Source organism: Daphnia pulex, chromosome 3 (genome assembly GCF_021134715.1).
Source record: "Daphnia pulex isolate KAP4 chromosome 3, ASM2113471v1".
NCBI classification, from domain to species: domain Eukaryota; kingdom Metazoa; phylum Arthropoda; class Branchiopoda; order Diplostraca; family Daphniidae; genus Daphnia; species Daphnia pulex.
Genome location: NC_060019.1, coordinates 1465615 through 1484850, shown reverse-complemented (window position 1 = coordinate 1484850; position 19236 = coordinate 1465615). Strand labels below are relative to the sequence as shown.

Below are 19236 nucleotides of genomic sequence, written 5' to 3'. Positions count from 1 at the left end.
CGTTTGTCTTTTAGTCCCTACACACACACGTCGAATGATTATGTAAACTGAGGGGGGACCATCTACTGTAAACATTTACACGTTGACATCAAATCCAAATTAAATTTAAAATGAATCTTATTAGAGGGAGTCGAAATTTCACGCGTTCACAATCGACTGTCAAACGATCCGGCCACCATAGAAAAACGCGTGAAAATTAATTCACTTTTGGACGCGTGAATCAAAAGTTTGGCAGACGAAAATTGCGATACAAGTTGAGTCGACACATCTGACAGATGAAAGGGAGGACACACACATTTTTTCCCGATGGCCTTTGGGCTCTAACAAGGTCGTCGTGGGAAAATATTAAAAGATAAAAAGGGAAAATAAGAAATTGGGCGTGGCGACCTTGTTTTCGGTTGGATGTGTGTGACGGACCAGTTCAATTGTGAAGAGCCAAAATGGAATCGCCGTGATTGGGTGGGCGCACAGACTCATCATCACTGAAATATATGTAATTCGAATTGCACCTGCAGGGCATTCATATCACGAAAGAAAAAGAAATGGCGAATGGACAAATGAATCTGCTGAATATTCATTAATATAATAAGATTTTTTAATCTAGAATTGTTGGCAAAGATTCATTGCTGGCTCGCACCTGGTGCTGATACAGGTAAAAAACATTTTTAATAGTATCTAAGCAACTACCCTGATGGCCAGCCAAAGACAATTGTTAATAATATTCAATCGATGCTTATCATCTTAATATGCAAATCAGTTTTTTTTTCTTTGTGGAGCAGCCAGAGCTGATGACGAAGACCTTGAGATGATCATTTTTACATCCAAATTCTTGAGACAAAATAAAATAACACAAAAGTCAAATGAAAATGTCGTTTCATAATCCCCGCGAAATTCAAAAATGCTGAAAATTAATAAAATATTATTATCAATTTGTTGCCACCCAGCCTCTATAGCATTTCAGCTTCAAATGAAAGTGAAAAAGATCAACAAATTATACACTTTTGAAATAAAAAGCCAAAAAAAGTATGTAACTAGTTGCTGCTTTAATTGCCTTGTAGGGAATGATTTTGAACGGATGCCCAGATATCCTTGTAAAATCTTTTGCTTTGAGACCGGTCTTGTGTAATAGTCTTGAGATTTTGTCTTCAAGACTTGTATATATATTCACCATCGATTGGAAAAATTCAAATGGGTGAACCGAACAAACCAGTTGAGAACATCAGCTGATCCAGCAGTCGTGTGGTGATGGCCAAAATGTCACGTGCAACCAGGCCATAAAAGCTGATCCATTTCCTCGATGGCCTCGCTCGCGATAATCACAAAAGTCTTGTGTGTGTTGAGTTGGTTTCGTTGGCGAGTGTGTGTCTATATAATCATTGGCCCAGCACTATAGCAAAGCAGAGTCCTCCCTTGTCCATCAGCTCTACACACACACAGTCATCACTGCTGGTGCGTGTTACACAGACTTGTGTTTTGCAAGGTCGGTTCTGTTCAATATCATCGCAGCACCAATGTTTTATTTTATTTTTTATTTTATTTTATTTTCTGAAAGGGGAACAAGACGAAAGTTTCCGGTCCATTTGATTGGGAAAACTGCAGCTCACAATTATACAGTTTTGCGTGTGCGGATGGATATTAAATGAGATCATTTTTTCGAACGGGAGAGAAGGATGCGGAATGGCGTGTTTGGCCGGCGGGATTTTTGAAACGAAAGGAGAGTGACGATATAGACGCGAAGAAAGAGACCTTGAATTTTTGATACAACCGCACGAATGTCGAGAAGAGGAAGAATTTGAACGAACGAAAAGAAGTTGCGGCATGTTGTTGTTGTTGTTGTTGGTGACCTTGCGCCGGGCCAATGAGAACGATAACACAATCAACACGGCGGCAGACAGTGGAGAATAATTGTCATCCGGATGATAGGATCGACGACTAAAGACGATAGACGACGAAATTCGGGAAATTCCCCTATTGCCATCGTGTACACAAATTTACAAGCCGCTGGCTATATTCTTAGTTGGAGCGTATAGATTTTAACGGGAGATTTAATTCACTTCCGTATTTTATATTTTGAACGGAAACATTTTTTTTAATTTTGTGGTTTTTTTTTAATTTCCTTTAAATCAAAATGGCCGCCAGTGATTTGATGGCCCACATACAAGTTCCCAGTGGTACACACCCCCCCCCCCCTCCCGCATATGATTTGATTAAAATAAATGATTCAATTTTGACTTTTCATCAAATGTCCTCGTCGTCACTGGGAATAGACGCGGAAAAGGGGAAACAAATGCGTCCTGATGAGAGTTGATGATGACCCTGTCAATTATCTCTGCCGACTTGTACACCGCAAAACGAAGATTGAACGATGCGCGGAATAATCCGAATTGAATGGGGGATGGCGGAAGCGCCAGCAGACGGAAGTGCGCGGTTCTATCGTGTATATAGGGCTGTGACTGTACAGTTTCACCTTGGGCTGGATTTGACATTTAAATTTAGGAATCATGTTTTATATACCCCTTCCCTTAATTCGTAGAAATATAATGACGCAACTTTTGATGCATAAAATTAATTATTCACGAAACAATGTCACTTGTATTCTGACCATTCTCTTTCTAAATTAAACATTCCGCAATTGCGCGCATTTAATAGTGATCGAGGTTGCTGTTATAATCGCCTGAAGTTTAATTGAAATTCAATGTCAATTATATATTGACAAAGTGTTTATTTTGCTAACCGATCGATTTTTGATGACGCAATTGCCAATCAAAATAAAATAAACTCAACAGATTATTGAGTTGTTGTTTATATAACGAGATGAGAAACAAGGAGACAAAGGGTTGATTGATTGCTCATTGCGAAATAGCATTAGACGAATCTCTCCCCCATCATTTCCGTTGTTGGTGCCAATATGTAAATTTACCTTCAGATGCGGGAAATGCCAATCATTGTTGAAGAAGAAGTTCCACCCCCAAACGTGAAATTCTCTTTAAACGCATCAGACATTTTCGTATATGAGAAGTTGATTTCTTTGTCGAATCGAAAGAACCTTGACAAATGTCGACCATAGCAACAACAACAACATCCAACTCTTTTTCGATGGATACAGGAAAAAAAAAAGAATCCAAATCCTCCGACGGCATCAACCAGCAGAGACAAGGTGGGGAGGGGGGGTTGGACCGGTTGAACCGGTTTTTTCGCCACATCATTTTGCTCTTTGATGTACTTCATCTCTTTTCTTTTGTACATTTTTTTTCTGATTTAAAACATTTCTGTGACGATCCGTCATCTTTTCCCTGATGCCATTTCAAATGTAGGGGGGAGTGAGGAGGAGGAGGAGGTTGGTGAAAATTCCATCGCCGCCCATCATCATCATCTCGTCCTTGAGCGAAATATTACATTGTAACCCATCATTCTTCTTCTTGTATTCAAAAATTTGTATTTAGATCAAATTTCGTGGTATATACGAATAAAAGTTATTTAATTCCTTGAGGGCAAGTAATAAAACATAAAATGTATCATCAAGATGTGACGTCTTTATATATCAAAAATTTTAAATTCAAAAAAACGTTGCGCCAATTATAATTTGATACCCCCGGCGCGTGGGACATTGACGAATCGTTAATCGTTAATATGGCAGACTTTATTATATTATTATTATGATAGCGCGGGCGCTCGGCTTGTCTGACCTCCGACAACAACCAACAACAACCGACATAACCAAAAAGAATCAGGTGAAATGTAAATATTTCGACTTGTTGAACAAACAAATCGGGAATGGCTTTATATGTAATATACCCAAAAAAATAATAAAATCCTGAACTTATAACATGAGAAATTATTCGTTTTCTTTTCTTTTCGGGAGATTTGATGACTTCATGATGAGCTCCTTATTTGGATTTCCCCTCCACACGACTCCACCGAAATCAAATTCTCTCGTTTTTTTTTAAATTTGTATTTTATTTTATTTTATTTATATTTGCAACTGAAATGATTTCAACGGACCATTTTCGGTCAGCTGCTTTTTTTGATGGATGAACTCGATGGAATAATATTAAAGAAATCAAAAAAATGTGTTTAAATGGGATCCTAACGAAGCCTTTTGTTTTATTAACAAAAAAGATTTTAGAGGGGGGCAGATGTTGTTGCGGTGGTGGTGGAATCATTATTCATTTCGATACAATGTGTGACACAACATTGAAAAATATATTTTTTAAAAAAAGGCGATTGAATGGCAGCAGCAGATAAGAGATAAGAAATCAGTCGGTTCATTTAACAGACGCGGCCCGGCGGCCGCCCGCCCGCCAGGTGAACTCCAATCACCGATGGAATATCATCCAACAACAGCAACAACAACAAAAAAATGGCCCATTTGATTGAACTCGGATGATGCAGCACAAAAAAATGTATAGTATATATAACCCATCAGATGTATCTTGTGTGTTGGCCTGTATATTTATCGACTACAAGGATCTCTCTGCTGAGCATATAATATCACGGCCGTTTTGTGTGTGCCATTTTCCACGAATGTTTTTTTTTATCCCGATGGAATCAAACGCGCGGATTATATAAGACGAAGGTGAAATGGAAACTCTCCAATGTATATCCGACACGCGCGCGTTTCTGCGAAATGTTTAGACACTTGATTTGGCCAACTAGTACGAAATGGTTCAATTGCAATAATTATATCGGGGTCAGCTGGCCGAAAAAAAAAAGGAAATGAATAAGAAAACAAAACAAAATTCACGCTTGATGGATCGGTGCTATTCGGGCGATTTCACGGTGTGTTATTCAGACTCGTCTTTGTGTCTGTTTGATTCTTTTTGATTCTTTTATCCCCACCGACACATATCGCCATATAGACACACACGTGTGTGTATACGCTTGATTGGCTACACCCGCAGACAGAGTCGCCCCCAAGGTCGTCACGATTCGTCATTGCGTCTCACTCCCGAACGAATAAAAAATTTCAACAAAACAAACAACCGCACACTGTAAAAGAAATAAAATAAAAATAAAACTAATTCGTACTACTACTATATACCAACTTGCTGGGCAGAATACACATGCACGTAGCTAGGAATTTCAAACTGTGCTGGATATGGGAGAGACCGTATACAAGTCCAGCACCCGGTCCGTCCTTCCATTTCGCACACGATTGATCGTGTCGGCAACAACCTTCTCCCGCCTCTGTGTGTACAAGTCATAATAATAATTTCAGCTTTTCATTTTTTGGTTGGTTATTTTATTTTTTTTTTTTTTTATGAGCTATAGAGCTATCGACCCTGGATGGACGACTTTTGTCATTTTTCTCAGGATATACAATTTGCAAATGGTTGTGCAAGAACCCGTCTATTACGTCAATTACTAGTAACTGTTAGATAATGTCATTGCAGACAATATGCAATATACAGTCTTCCGGTGTATTTTTTTTTACTATTACTAGTTTACTACAATTTTCAGATGGGTATGCCAATGAGAAATTGGTGGATACGATTTTTCTTATTTTTTACGGTGATTGTTGGACAAACCTTCACGGTCTGCTGGCCGATTCCGGACGGAATTTATATATATGAGAGAGACCTCCGCAATACGCGCGGGTTATATGGTTATTTTTATTGGCTTCAATTAAAATACCGCGCTAAATCAATTCAATCTTTTTTTTTTTAATTCGGTTGTATATAGAAAGAGAAAGCTTTTGGTTTTCTTGCGGTGCGTTCACACACAAACCGCACGCACTGCAATTGCGTCTATTTCGGAATTCCTTCAAAAATCTTATGCGCGCTGGCCGCATCCGCAGCACAAAGCTCTGCCATTTATTGTGACAAATTGGCCGGGCGACTATTTCATTTTGGCCCAAATACTTTGTCGGGGTTTGACACAATCCCGACCGAATATAAATTCTGTGAGACTCTATTTTCGCAATAGAGCTTTCTCTCGAAGCTGGAAACGCTATTAGTTAACCGCGTCTATTGGCATTTCGGCGTGGAAACGTGGTGGAAACAAGAGTTTGATGCTGGGCATCCATCAGTTGAGATGATGCTCTCCTCCCGTTATAATCCCCAATAACCAAAAGGTATAACTGAAAATAGATCCGGAATAATTTCACCATTTGTGTAACAAAATTCGCCGACAGGTAACCAGGTAACAGGACGGGTCAAATAGCCAAAAGAAAGACGAAAATAGAATACAGAACGAGTGCATACGCCCGTGAATGGAATATTCAATTCGAGAAAATTGCGTCATTTTCTATATACCATTTGATTTTCTACCGTGATCCAATTTCACCAATAGTACCGATATAAATGGAGTCGCACAGCAGACAAAAGGCGAAATAATTCAGCTGAAAGAAAAATATAATGCTTGACATTATAACTCATTAGTTATAGACATTCTAACCCGCAATAATTTAATGTCGTATTTATTTCAGTCGAATAATAGGAATTTTTTTTCGCAAGAAGAAAATCTATATCGATCTATCTGTATCATTTGCATTTTATTTGATAGCATCTCTACCTTCTTTTTTTATTTTATTTTTTTGGTCAAGGAAATGGGGCGTTTTTCTATCCCCCCCTCCATTGTAATACGGCACGGTATATACCAAAATATTCAAATGAGCTATATTTTTTTGTGTGTGTGTGATTTATTTGACGTGACCTCGTTCATCAAAAAATTGGAATTTGGTTTTTTTTGTTTTTTGTTTTTTGCTCTCCCCTCCTCTTCGCAGAGAAGACGCGCGCGTGAATTTCAGGTGTGTGACTAATTGGTGATGACGTCATCGGCCGCAATTATAGACTTTGCGCATCCGCTTCGAATGTATAGAAAAGATCTTTCAACCGCCATTGGAGATTTATTATATTAGAGTCTAAAATGGTTTCTCCTCCGTGTCGTTACACGAGTTGCGCTTCATTATGTAGTGCACACGTGGCCTCGGCAGTTGCAGTTGGGCTGCCCCCCCCTCAGGCCATATCGTGATTTGACGTGAATAATATGGGCAGCCATATAATCGGCGGTAATATCTCTATATATAGAGTTCTATCGTGAATAAGAGTCTAATATCATTCTTCTTACAGACTAGTTTTATTTTTTAACAAACAATCGGAATAATATATAAACCCGACGGATTTGAAAAAAAATCTCAAAGTCCTTCGACGTGACCGGACACGAACCGCATTCGTTTTTATTTTTCACGCAAACCCCAAAAAGTTCTTCTCTCTCTGGTTGCCATTGGAAATTTAAAAAATATTTTTCCTCTCTTTTACTGAAACAAATTTGCATATTATAGAAGAACGTGTCTAATATGCATGGCCGGTTCTTCAGAGGGGGACAACTCGTTTTCATCCCGTCAGGGAAAACAAACATCTTCTGGAAGGAGCTAGGCAACCAACCAACCAACAAAACAAAACAAACAAAAAAACTAGTTGACATTGAAATTCTTGTAAGAAAAAAAGGGAATTTATATATTCCGCAACAGCGCCATTTTGTTTGATCCATCTGAATATTCTAAAAAATAGAAAGAAGAGAAATACACAAAAGAAAATATAAAAAAAGAAAATGACATTTTATGGAAATGCGATAGATGAACGATCGTTGATTTGTTGCTGGTCCTTTTTTGTGTCGTATCACGCGGGGATCGTTTGGATTTTTTGGATGGAAAGTTGGGGGGTGACATCCGATCCTGAATCTATACACAGAGAGGGGTGACACGCACTACTCGTCAACATATTGGAACAATGTGTGTTATACTCTGGTCGAGACACATATTGGAATTGAATTACAATTTTCAATTAGGGAATGTATAAACCTTGCGCAATGAAAATGGAAAGAGGAAGTCACGAAATGGACGGGATCGAAATGTTGGAAAAATCAATCGCCACCGGCATTGGCCCACGACAATCATCGATTGGGAAACGAATTCCTCCGATTATTGATTGCGTCATTCGTGATTTTTTAATATCTGCGTACATTAAAATAATATGCAAATGTTGAGGTTTGACCGAGTCCTAGATATAATTGCCGAGTCTCTCCGATTATTGGCCGAATTGTTTCGCATATCATAACGACGTCTGCACGTCTCATTTGCATCTGTTACATAACTCTCGATGCTGGGCCAAGTCGTTGCTCCGGGGCATCGATTGGAATAAACAAACGGGAAAAAAATTATTTTATTTTCGCTATAACACAAAGAATAAATATCTGATCAAACGGTTAATAATATTTCGCGCAAATTACGTAACTCGGTACACACTCTGTCTCTCGTGAGTCATTAGATTCAATACGATGCAAATCACGTTCTACCTGGACGACTGCTGATGGCGTCCCATGAACACAATCACCACCTTGATGGATATGTCGAATTCTGAGAACTGTATTGAATCCCATTTCGAATGATCTCGAACCGTCTGCTATAGTATAGCTCTGTGTGTACGTGTGTGTTCCCCTAAACTCTGTGGGAGCCTATTTGCATACGTAATCAGGTATTATATGTAAAGTTTATAAGATTTATTCCCTTTTTTTGGCCACAATCGCCTTCCAGCAACCGGTTTATTTTTAATTCTTTTTCGTTTTTCATCCACTCTTGAATCTTTTTGCTCTCACCTTGTTGATTTCGGTTGATTTTCTTTGATTAAAAGGTCCCGCCGAATTTTGGCGAAAGGAAAAAAAAAAACGATTTTCAAACGAATTAAATTTTTATTTTAGTTTCTGTATATTTCGACACTGAGAGAAATTACACACACAAAAAAGGAGGTGGGGGGGGGGAGAAATTATAAAAGGGGGTTGGGGAGACCAAATACAAAAATTACAGGACGAAAATTTAATTTTTGTTAAAAAATGTTTTTTTTTTTTTTTTTTGATCGTCTACAAATATAAAAACTATGTTGTATATAAAATTGAATTATATAAGTATGATGGCTAATAATGTGCACATGCAAATGAGTCCAGCAAAGGAAAATTACAGCAGACGATATATTGGAAAGACATTGAAAGCATTGAAAGGACAATTTTTAATAAAAAGTCTACGGTCATTTTTTGCAGCTGGACTATATATCAAACACGAATTAATAATGTTCGTGACACGAAATATTTCACTGTCGACGACAAATTACACACGTGTACAAATATAATATTAGATGAGAGAATAGTTCCAAATACAAGTGAGTTTTTTTTTCCAAAATATACACGATGCGCATCTAAATGATCAAATACAAAAGCTGCACGATGGGGGTCGAAAAAAAAATTTGAACGAATTCGATATAAAATTTAATTATTATTTTTTTTTTTGAATTTTTAAAAATGTAATACGAATAAGGAAATATTCAAAATTCATATCACACTTCCTGCGTGTGCTACTTATTTTTGTTTAATTTTAAATCCAGCGCAAACATTAATTGGCTGGCGGATTATTTCTAAATAATGTCTAAACTATTTAAAATAGGATGCATTAATCCGAATGTTGTACTTGGATATAAATTTCACGCGTTTTTTAAAATTTTTAAATGGGGTACCTCGTAATAAGATTGAACAAAGTGGGGGTAAAAAAAAAATTAAAAAATGATTACCATCACAGTCACGAAAATGAATCAATAAAATTCGAAATGAAAATAAACAAAAATCAGGAAACGAATTGTTTGTTTTTGCGGTTAGTTTTTTTTTTCTTTTTTAAATTTCGTATGCAAATTACCCCCCGGCCCAATATAGTAGGCTATATGTGTGTGTGTCTGGCATACATAATAAATGTTTTGTAATACGTCATATTTGTATATATATAAAGACGCCAGCGTGTGACTTGAGGGGTAGAATTCTACATACAATACAACAGCACACATGTGTATGTGGAATGCATCTGTTTTCTTATAGATGAAAAGAAATTTGAATTAATCCAACACAAATGATGCCGCGTAGAGTTTTCGGCGGTCTCTTTTAATAATGTTCTGACGATCGCGACATTCCGCGCATTTTTTAATTCCGGCGGAATGAAACTCGAAATTCGCCCGTAAATTCCGTTTGCCATCTCAAAAAGCCTTGAGATTTTTCATCAGAAAATTGAAGAAATGATTTTCTCGTTGTTAGGTTGACTGTAGTATAGTATGTACACAATTAGATATTATGAACTCCAGTTAAATTATAATGATAGCGGCTGGATCATCAACTTTGTCGAATTGATTTCGAATAAAATTTAACGAGTCGGTTTTAGAATTATCCAAACATTTTATTCTAAAATAACCCTCGAGGCGATTGTCATTCATTTTCTCTTCCGGCTTCAACAGGAGCAAATATTTTTTTGAAATTCTGGCCGTCCTTGGAGGACAGACGGACGGACGGACCACCCCAGCAACTCAGACGCTGATGTGCCGTTTCATGTGCAGGGCCAAATGGTCGGAGCGTGAAAAAGCCCGTTCGCACATTTGACACTGGAACGGCCGGTCGCCCGTGTGTTTGCGATAGTGGCGAGTGAGCTCGTCGGAGCGGGCGAATTTCCATCCGCAATCCTTCCAGGCGCACTGGTACGGCTTCTCGCCCGTGTGGGTCCTCAGGTGGGCCTTGAGGTGCGACGATTTCGTGTACGTTTTACTGCAGCCGACGTGAGAACAGGCGTGAGTGGACAGCCGCTTCCGGCCCCAAGTTCTCCGGCCACCCCGGCTGCTGCTGCCCCGTCCGCTCTTGCCGGAAGCCTCTCCGCCGCCGTCCAGGTCCTTGCTGGAATTGTTGTTGTTGGGGTGGTGGTTTGGCATGGGACCCCGGAGGGCCGGGTGTTGGCTCTGGTTGCTGAAACTCGTACAACTTTCGCTGCTGCTGTCGCCGCCGCTGTTGGACTTTCCGGCTTCCAGGTAATCCGTCAGGTCCGGCGAACTGGGTGGAGTGATGACTCTGTTGTTGTTGCTGTTGTTGGATGATTGCTGGATGGAAATCAGACCGAGATCGACCGGGCACAAAGTGCTGCTGCCGTTCCTGGAACAAAGTTGTTTGAGTTCCTGTTCCGGACTGGCCGGCGGAGTCATCTGGCTGGTTGTTGTTGTTGTTGTTGGATGTTTGGTGCGGTTGTTGTTGAGGATCGGTGGTGGTGAGATGGGGATGAGGTGGTTGGGACAGCGGACGCCCGTCGTCAGGTAGGAAAAGAGGACGGCCGTTCCGCTGTTGTTGTTGTTGGCGGATGCATCCGGAAGGAGTTTGCCGCCTCCGCAATCGACGGCGTATTTCTCGGCCGTCTGGTCCAGGAGCGAGTCCAGGTCGACGAAATCCGTTTCGCTGTTGGCCATCTGGAGAATTCCGCTGGATGAAGACGTGGAGGAGCACCGACTGTTGTTGTTGCCCAGCATCAAGTGTTGTTGGTTGCTGTTGCTGTTGTTGTTCAGGTGGTACATGGCGCACATTTCCTCCAGCTCCTGCTGGGACGTCAGGGTCGATCCGGAAACCGGATGGATGGATGCCATGCAGTCGTCCTCATCGTCCTGTTCCTCATCCATCACGCCGTGATCCCGCAACAACGAGGCCGCCAAGTGTTCCGGCTCGTCGTGATGTTGTTGTTGTTGTTGCTGTTGTTGTTGCTGACAGGGTTGGAAATGGGTGAGCGCTGGATGTTGGTGATTGTTGTTGCGGTAGGATGTCGTCGTCGTGTGGGGTAAGACGAAAGTTGTCGGTGTAGTTGTTGTCGTTGTTGTTGCGTTGATTTGGCTAATTCCAGTCGGTAACCGGACGGAAGAAGCGGCCGAATAAGGACTCCGTACAACCGGTTTCGTTTCAATTTGCTGTTGTTGTTGTTGTTGTTGCTGTTGTTGTTGAACCAGTTGTAATTCTAGATGGACGGTGGGTTGTTCCTGGACGGGTTGGGCCTGAGGGGCCAAAGGATCGCCAATCAAGGAGCAGCTGTTGTCCGCCATCAGAGAGTCTTGCATCCACAACTGCTGGAACTGCAACCAAACAATAAAGATCCCAGATTTAAGGAAATGCATAATAATAACGACAAGGACGTCGTCTAGAGAAAATTGCCAATGTAAAATATTTAAAAAACAAGAAACAACCAGTCGACACAACAATGAACCAATCCATCATCATTATATACAGAAAAAAAACCCATTTTTTGACCTTGGATTTTGTTTTAAAAAAAGAACTGAAAACGGAAGCCTCCCGCCGAAATAAAATTTTTTCACGAAAAAATGTGTGACGTAAAAAATAAATAAATTCTTTTCGGTTGTTGTGTTGGTTCCACCCTGGGCAATTTTCCCCTGTATGCGCGCGCGCGCATCGATATCTCCTACCGACGCACAAAATAATTTTGTTTCGTTTTTTTTTGCGGTCGACCGAGAAATTCATTGGAAACGTTTTGTTCGCTTTCCTTTTTTTTTTCGTTCGTTCAGAAAAATTATTATTTTTAATGGTGGAAGAAAAAAAAAAGGAAAAGTGGATGACCAAATCCTCACGCGCAGGAGCCGCCCGGAAGGAGCTCAATTGTGACCCTATTTTTTTGGTTTGGGCTAAATTTGACAAACAATTTTAATAATTTTTAAAAATTGATATTAAATGACAAGGACGTTGTTGAATTTATTTGGCCGTATGGAAATCGTTGCCAAAAATAGAATCAAATAGTTATAGATGTAAAACTGAATTTTATTTGAGATTCTCAAATAGGGAGAAGGAAAAAAAAGTGAAGCGAAAAGAAAAGGGAAAGTGGACCGATGAGAGAGCTGCTGCTCTGCTTTTTCTTTTTGAGTTTTTGGGCAATTCTCTTGTGTGTTATGTGAGAGACTCTTTTATTTTTTCGCGCAGTTATTAGGAACAAAACAAACGGCCTTTTAAGAAGAAAAACTATTTCGTCTGGGAAGTTTTTTTTCGGATCATCCACAATTGAATTTCTCTGCGATGGTGAACAAAACTTTTTCGGCGGAACAACAAGTCCAACACGGTGGGGGGGCCCCATGTATGTAGGAAGGAATCCGAATTCACTTTTCGGCTGGGTATAGGAACTAGAAGAACGGGAATATATACACAAGGAAAGAGAGAGTGTGTGATTGTCTATAAGGGAATGATTTGTTTTTTTTCTCTCTAACCGAACAGGCGAATAAAAAGTTTTACTTCAATTTGTCGATCGAGGAGAAAGCAATTTCTTTTTCCCGGAACGATTTTTTTATTTTTGGCTTTCCCCTGATGGATGAAACTCAAAACCACAGAGCGAATTATCAATTTTTCTTCGTCTGAATTCTCTTAAAATAAAAATTTGTTTCATTGGGCATGGCGCCAAATTCAAATCTCCCAAAAACGGTTTTACTAGGAAGTCCATAAAGACGAATGTCTTCATCATCATCGCTCTGCTGGCCAGCCAGCTATATAGACGAAGGTGACAAAGAGAGACGGCCAGCCAACAGCCAACAGCCCAGCCAACAGCCAAGCCGGACTAAATAAGGAGAGCAAAGTCAATAAAGAAGAAAAAAACCAGTTCACCTCGTCGCGTCGTCTTTTCTGCTGGGCATGTACAAACTAGCGCGTGATGGACGCGGACGATGTTGTGCGATGCCAAACGACTTTCACTCAATCGTTTGCAAAGGGAATTAAAAAGTCTAAAACTTCTTTTTTTATTTATTTATTTTATTCTGGTGTATGTGTCACATCATTTTTAAGAAGAAATGAAATTATATGTAGACTATACATGGAAAAAAAAAACGATAATTTGATTACAAATTCGCATGATATAGTCTGACCCAGCGGTTGGTGGCAAATCGATATCATTCACTTTGCGCTGCTGGACATATATGCGGAGAGAGAGAGAGAAAATGATCTGATAATAATAATAATAATATAACAAGCGATTGGAAAGTCGATCAGTGGCGACAGAGAGAGCCGAGACGGTTTTTTATTTTATTTTTATTTTTTCTGCGGCCGGGAAAAAAAAAGAAGCGAAAGTGATGAGGAATATTTTCTTTTTTTTTTCCTTCACGAGCTCACGGTACTTTCGCTAATGAGTTTTTCCTTTTTTTCCTTTCCCTCACACAGACCACCACCATCAAATCGGCCTTCTTCTAATTAGGTGTTTTCATTAATATTACAACGATGAGAATAAAAGTATAAAACAACCCAAAAAACAAATTCACGCTCTCTTTCACCTGTGTAGCCCTTTTTTATTTAAAAACTTCTTTTGTCGTCGTTTCTTTTACAAAAATTTTAATTTCAAATAATAAAAAAAGAGTCGACATTTTGCCAGCCGTTTTGTCGATTTCGTGATGAATTGCTAACCCTGAACCCGATTCGAGAGCAGACAAAAATGAGAGACCAAATCTATTGTTCCTTGTCGATGACTTTGCCTAAAAAGAATTTCCGAAACAATTGCGACACACAGAACAAAACGAAACCCATTTTTTTCTTTTTGTGTTACAATAGCGAAATGATTACAAGAATGAGTCGTAGAATGAAAAATATAAGGCGATAGTTGTAATACCATAGCTATGTGTGCAACACACAAACAATTGTGTGTTAGGTCTATAATATATAAGCGCCGGCTGTGTGTGATCGCCGAGTGAAAGTGTCCGCGCAAATAATGATAGCCTACTACTACTACACGCGTATAAAAACGGAGACTGTCCCGAACGACCGAGCAAATAACAACCCTTTTAAATATATTTCACGGGAAAAAAAATAAAAGAAATAATAACGATGGCAGAAAAAGAAATGATTATTTTTTACCTCTTGGTAGTACATGTTGGTGACGGCCATTTCTTTAGTGTCGAATAAAAAATTGGAAAATGTTAATCCAATCGCCTCGTTCAGTGATGACACAATTCCACAAATTGTCTGCCGCGGTTTTTCACCCAAACAAAAAATTTTGTTGAAATGTCGACGATTTCCGTTTAGTCACACCGGCTCATTCCACCAAAAAAATTGAATTTTTCAAAGAAAATCAATTTCTCAGATCTCACTCACAAACGAACAAATTTTGAAAATTCAAAAAAAAGGAACTGGTTTTGGTATCAAATATCAAAATATTCTTCCTGGAATTAGCGCGGCACTCACGGAACAGCACACACATGCACCACACACGGAGGGAAAAAAAAGATTGGGCAAAATAACTGACAAAAGTTGTGAATAACTAAAGAGAGTACCGCAGCAGCCGACAGCTCGTACGCAACTGACGGTCTCGGACCAGGTGAGTGTTGAACTTGAGGCTATGTAGGAAAAATAATAAAAAGAGACTCTGGTTTTTGCTCTTTCTCTCTCTCTACTTGCACTACTATTCTCTGCTGCTATACATTTGTGTAGCCTGCTGCCTTTGGGCACTTTTCACGTTCCCGGCGTGTGTGTGTGTGTGTGTAGAGGGTAGTATAATGTGTGTACAACGGGCAGAAACGCATGATCTGATTGCTCCACTTTCATATAGGTTCGTGTAAGAGCTAGTGCTGTGTGTAGAGAGGCGCGCGCAAATGTATACATGTAGCGGATAGACCCTCCTTTCTCTCTCGACTGGACGTGGATGAAATTATTTTTGGGGGTTTTCAAAAAGGGACCGCCCACTCGGATAAAAGAGGATTCCATTATGCGGATGAAATGCAATTCGCAATGGGATTATTCATCTATTTTTGAAACAATGGGGGAATCTTAAACGGATTTCGGGGTGTGAATTATTCTAGTGGGATTGCGAATTTTTATTGGTGAGGAATGATTATTAATAGTGCAAATGTTTTTGGGGGGTTTCTTTCGCCAAAAATTGAAAAAGGGGAGGATCGATCGTAAATCATCGGACGTGGAGTCGAGCAGTCGAGCTGCTGGAGTGGGAACTTGTAATTAAAAGAAATCGAGCCGGTCAAAGGAAACATTTACTTGGCTCGACCCATTTCAAATAACCACCACCGATCGTTATCTCCGTGATTTAGTGTGGGATCTCGGGACAGAGCTGAGAAACCGTGAATTTTTTCTTTTCGTTTTTTTAGATTTGGTTTTTCGACTCCAGCGCCATCTATTTGCAGTAAAATGAGTTAGATTGCACGCCCGCTAGATGGCTCGCTAGATGGCTCTTTGTTAAAAGAAGTAAATCAAGTTGACCAAACAAATTTTTAAAAAAGTTTTGTAAATGTATGTAAATTATCAGATTAAAAAATAGAAAATGGGTAGTAATTTTCTTTGGAAATTTAGAAACTGTAGACAAAGAGTCTACTGAAATGCATAAATTATTGTAGGAAACTTACCCAACATCATCACTTGACCAACGTTCGAGTTTCGGCCAGGTTTCGTCTTTTTGCTTCCACGTGTAGTGACTCCCAAGTTGTGACCGGCGGTGTGTAAATCAAGATAAAAGAAGAATTAAAATGGTTTGATGATTTGTTTAACAGTGGATAAGAAAAGCTAGTGCAAAATGTGTGGCTGTACAACTTGAAGGTATGACACTCCTCATGACAATCCAGTATTGAGTCACGTAAAGAAAGATTATGCTGATTTCAGTGTGCTTCAACTTCTTCTCTTGAATACCAAGTTACCAACACAACATAGGAAGTCAACCAAAAAATACCAAATTTCATCAATACTTACATAAGTAAGACAAAAAGTGAAAGACACTTGGAAAGACATTTTTTCCACAGTTATTTTGTTATTGGTATGAAGTGTATTGTAGTGCCCTGGTAGTGCCCCATTGCCCATTTTATATGATGTCTAAACACAAATTGTGCTGTCTAAGGATAGTTGTTTACCATCAGGTGCATTAAAAAGAATAAGGAGGAAAATTAGGATTCACACAAAAATTTTCAAACAGATCTGGTTTTTGTTGGTCTGGTATCCATAGACTGACACTAATCATTTTACTTTGGGTTGTTTTTCATAGTAGAAGCAATCCAGTCAAGATAGGCGGTTATGCGTGTGTATACACCAGGGGTTGTTCCGCAACCGCTTCCAAAGGAAGTGATTCCCACTTGAACTCCGTTAACGAGAATCGGTCCGCCACTGTCACCCTAAAATTAGATATCAAATCGGCAGTATCATTACGGGGGAGCACTTTTTCAAGCTTATTTTTACTGCATTATATGACTAACTTGGCAGGCGTCTTTATTAATGTCGAGGGCACACAACATTATAGAACCGACGAACACGGCCCTTCCTCTATTATAATAATAGGAACAATTCTTATTGTCATAAATTTTGACGGTAGTTTTAAGTAGTATCGGCGAAAGGGGTCCCACTTCGAAAATGATTAATTTGTGTCAGGAAAGAATGTTTCGTTAAACCTGTGAATATTTATTACAATTTTCTGTGGCCCCCCATCCAGCAACGACGGCCGACCTATTAACGTAAGAGAGATGAATATTTGACTTTGACGGTAGTTTAACCAAAGGGATAGTCGTAACTGATGCGTTTAAGAGAAGAATGGCGATATCAAATGTCTGTTAGGTATAATGGATTTGTTAAAATGTAAAAATAATCATCGATTATATAACCGTGATAAGAATCTTAAACTATACTCTGTTTTTTATGGAATATTTTTCATATTTGATGAATTTTTTCACAGATCGAGTGAGAGATCCAGGTCCACCGCCATTGGTCGACAATGTGTTCAAGTACAATGTCGTTCCACTGATGGCAAAAGAAATTGCAATAACAGGTAAACAAAACTTTGATTTGTTATTAAAATATTTCAGTTGACGGTTCTAAATTTTACTTGGGAGCGTAGCAGTGGGCTGCTGTCAAAACGTGGCGAAGTCCGATTAAGGTTCCACCGCATAGACTGGGCTCTCCTGCAGAATTTTTTACATTTAAACGGGCCTGAAAAATCGAACCGTAGAATTCCCCCGAGAACCAGTTAATTTAATTGAAATAATTGACGTTTTGCTCTTATTGTTCTTGCAAAGCGATATTATTGAAATACGTATCATACCAAATAAGGAAATTCGCCGGCACGCGCTGGGGATCCACCGACGATGGAAACGTTTGGGTGGCCAGTTCCTTTGGTTTTATTCAACATATCAAAGAAATGACAACAGAGCATTTAAGGTAACTTTTAACTTACAAAGGATTTACCTTTTAGGGGATTGATAGTTGTCGAGCTGACAAACACCGTGAGAGAACAGAGACAGAAAACCTTGATTGCCGTAATGACATTTTAAGAAAAGCGGATCATCGAATTTTTGACTAGAAGATGTATAAGCGACTTACTTGAATGGCGACGAGATTCATCGTGATTATTGCGAAGTGTAGATGAAACTAAACTGGCGATCCCATTGAAGAAAACGACAGCTATTTATTTGAATCCAAACTTATGGCTTATACTGGCAGTATATCTGGATTTCAGGTGTTTTGTAATGGCCTTATGCTAACAGCGCTGATGAGTTATTCTAAAGTCTGTTTTTTTCAGCCCGCGTGTGTCATGGTGAAATATTGGAGAGTGTCGGCATTCTCTTTCTCCCTTCGCGTGTTTGTTTGTCGGCCATTTGTGAATGAATATTCTTCTTTTGATTGTGACCGTCCCACGCATTTGAAGGTATTACTGACAGTTACGCAAGTGTGTGCCATTAATATCTTTAAAAAATTGAAACTTCCGGTGACCAGAATCACGCACGTCTGCTATTGAATCGCTTGCACTTGTTTCTGAATAATATTGAAGTACTGGCAAAGAGTTCTTTTAGAATTCTAATCAGCTATGTTTTTAGCTAGTTTATTTAGCTTGCAATGAATTTCTAGAAAAATGCCGTCTCCGTTTACTTGCTGAATCACTTGAAAGTAAAATTATTAGTGGATTGTGGATGAGAGAAAGTTAAACTCGAGGTCAAACTAGAGAATCTGCATCGGTGGGCGGAACAAAATTGTTTGAATAGAGATAAGAGACAAAGAACTTGGACCCTTGTCAAATATTTTATCGGGTATTTTTTCTCTAGAAGTCGGAGTAAGTGTCGGCAGCATGAAAAAAATAGTTTTACATTCACAATTTTTGTGGAAGAAACAAAGTAGACCAAGATCATACAAGATAGTGCGAGATATTGTATAATCCCAGCACATCGTAATAATTCAACTTCGACTTCAAATTGGCGGTTGATATGAGATGCTTTCTATGTTTGTTAGATTTACTTTACCATGGATTCAATTGCAATAATCAATAAACCCTTGGTTTTTTTTTATAACTCATTGGATATTTCCAAATTCCAATAATGCATAACTGGAATTTGGAAACTTATTTTCACAACCCTGAGCCTCTTAAATGGAGTCATGGAGTACAACGAGAAAATATTTTGAACTGATTATTTCTTTTTATTTCTTTTTATAGTTCCCTATAGA

The 19236-nt window shown here is 39.1% G+C and overlaps 2 protein-coding genes across 2 annotated transcripts; both read right to left on the bottom strand.

Moving 5' to 3' along the window:
- Positions 1–9925: 9925 nt before the first annotated feature.
- Positions 9926–15305, bottom strand: LOC124190960 (Krueppel-like factor 12). The gene is made up of 2 exons (XM_046583846.1): positions 14671–15305; positions 9926–11906 (listed from the first exon to the last, which is right to left on the bottom strand). The coding sequence occupies exons 1-2, from the start codon at positions 14698–14700 to the stop codon at positions 10335–10337; spliced, it is 1602 nt and encodes a 533-aa protein (XP_046439802.1). The 5' UTR covers positions 14701–15305; the 3' UTR covers positions 9926–10334.
- Positions 15306–16982: 1677 nt separating this feature from the next.
- Positions 16983–18141, bottom strand: LOC124189837 (plasma kallikrein-like). The gene is made up of 7 exons (XM_046582312.1): positions 18121–18141; positions 17986–18046; positions 17843–17910; positions 17627–17730; positions 17430–17541; positions 17213–17351; positions 16983–17149 (listed from the first exon to the last, which is right to left on the bottom strand). Exons 1-7 carry the CDS (start codon positions 18139–18141, stop codon positions 16983–16985), a joined length of 672 nt encoding a protein of 223 aa, XP_046438268.1.
- Between the last annotated feature and the right edge of the window lie 1095 nt (positions 18142–19236).

Coding starts and splice junctions, on each gene's coding strand:
- LOC124189837 (XM_046582312.1), bottom strand. CDS start 18,141: ATGAATCTCGTCGCCATTCAA. Junction 18,047..18,120: donor TGAATCTCGTCGCCATTCAA/GTAAGTCGCTTA, acceptor ACGGCAATCAAG/GTTTTCTGTCTCTGTTCTCT. Junction 17,150..17,212: donor ATGGGGGGCCACAGAAAATT/GTAATAAATATT, acceptor TCATTTTCGAAG/TGGGACCCCTTTCGCCGATA.
- LOC124190960 (XM_046583846.1), bottom strand. CDS start 14,700: ATGGCCGTCACCAACATGTACTACCAAGAG. Junction 11,907..14,670: donor CCAACATGTACTACCAAGAG/GTAAAAAATAAT, acceptor GTTTGGTTGCAG/TTCCAGCAGTTGTGGATGCA.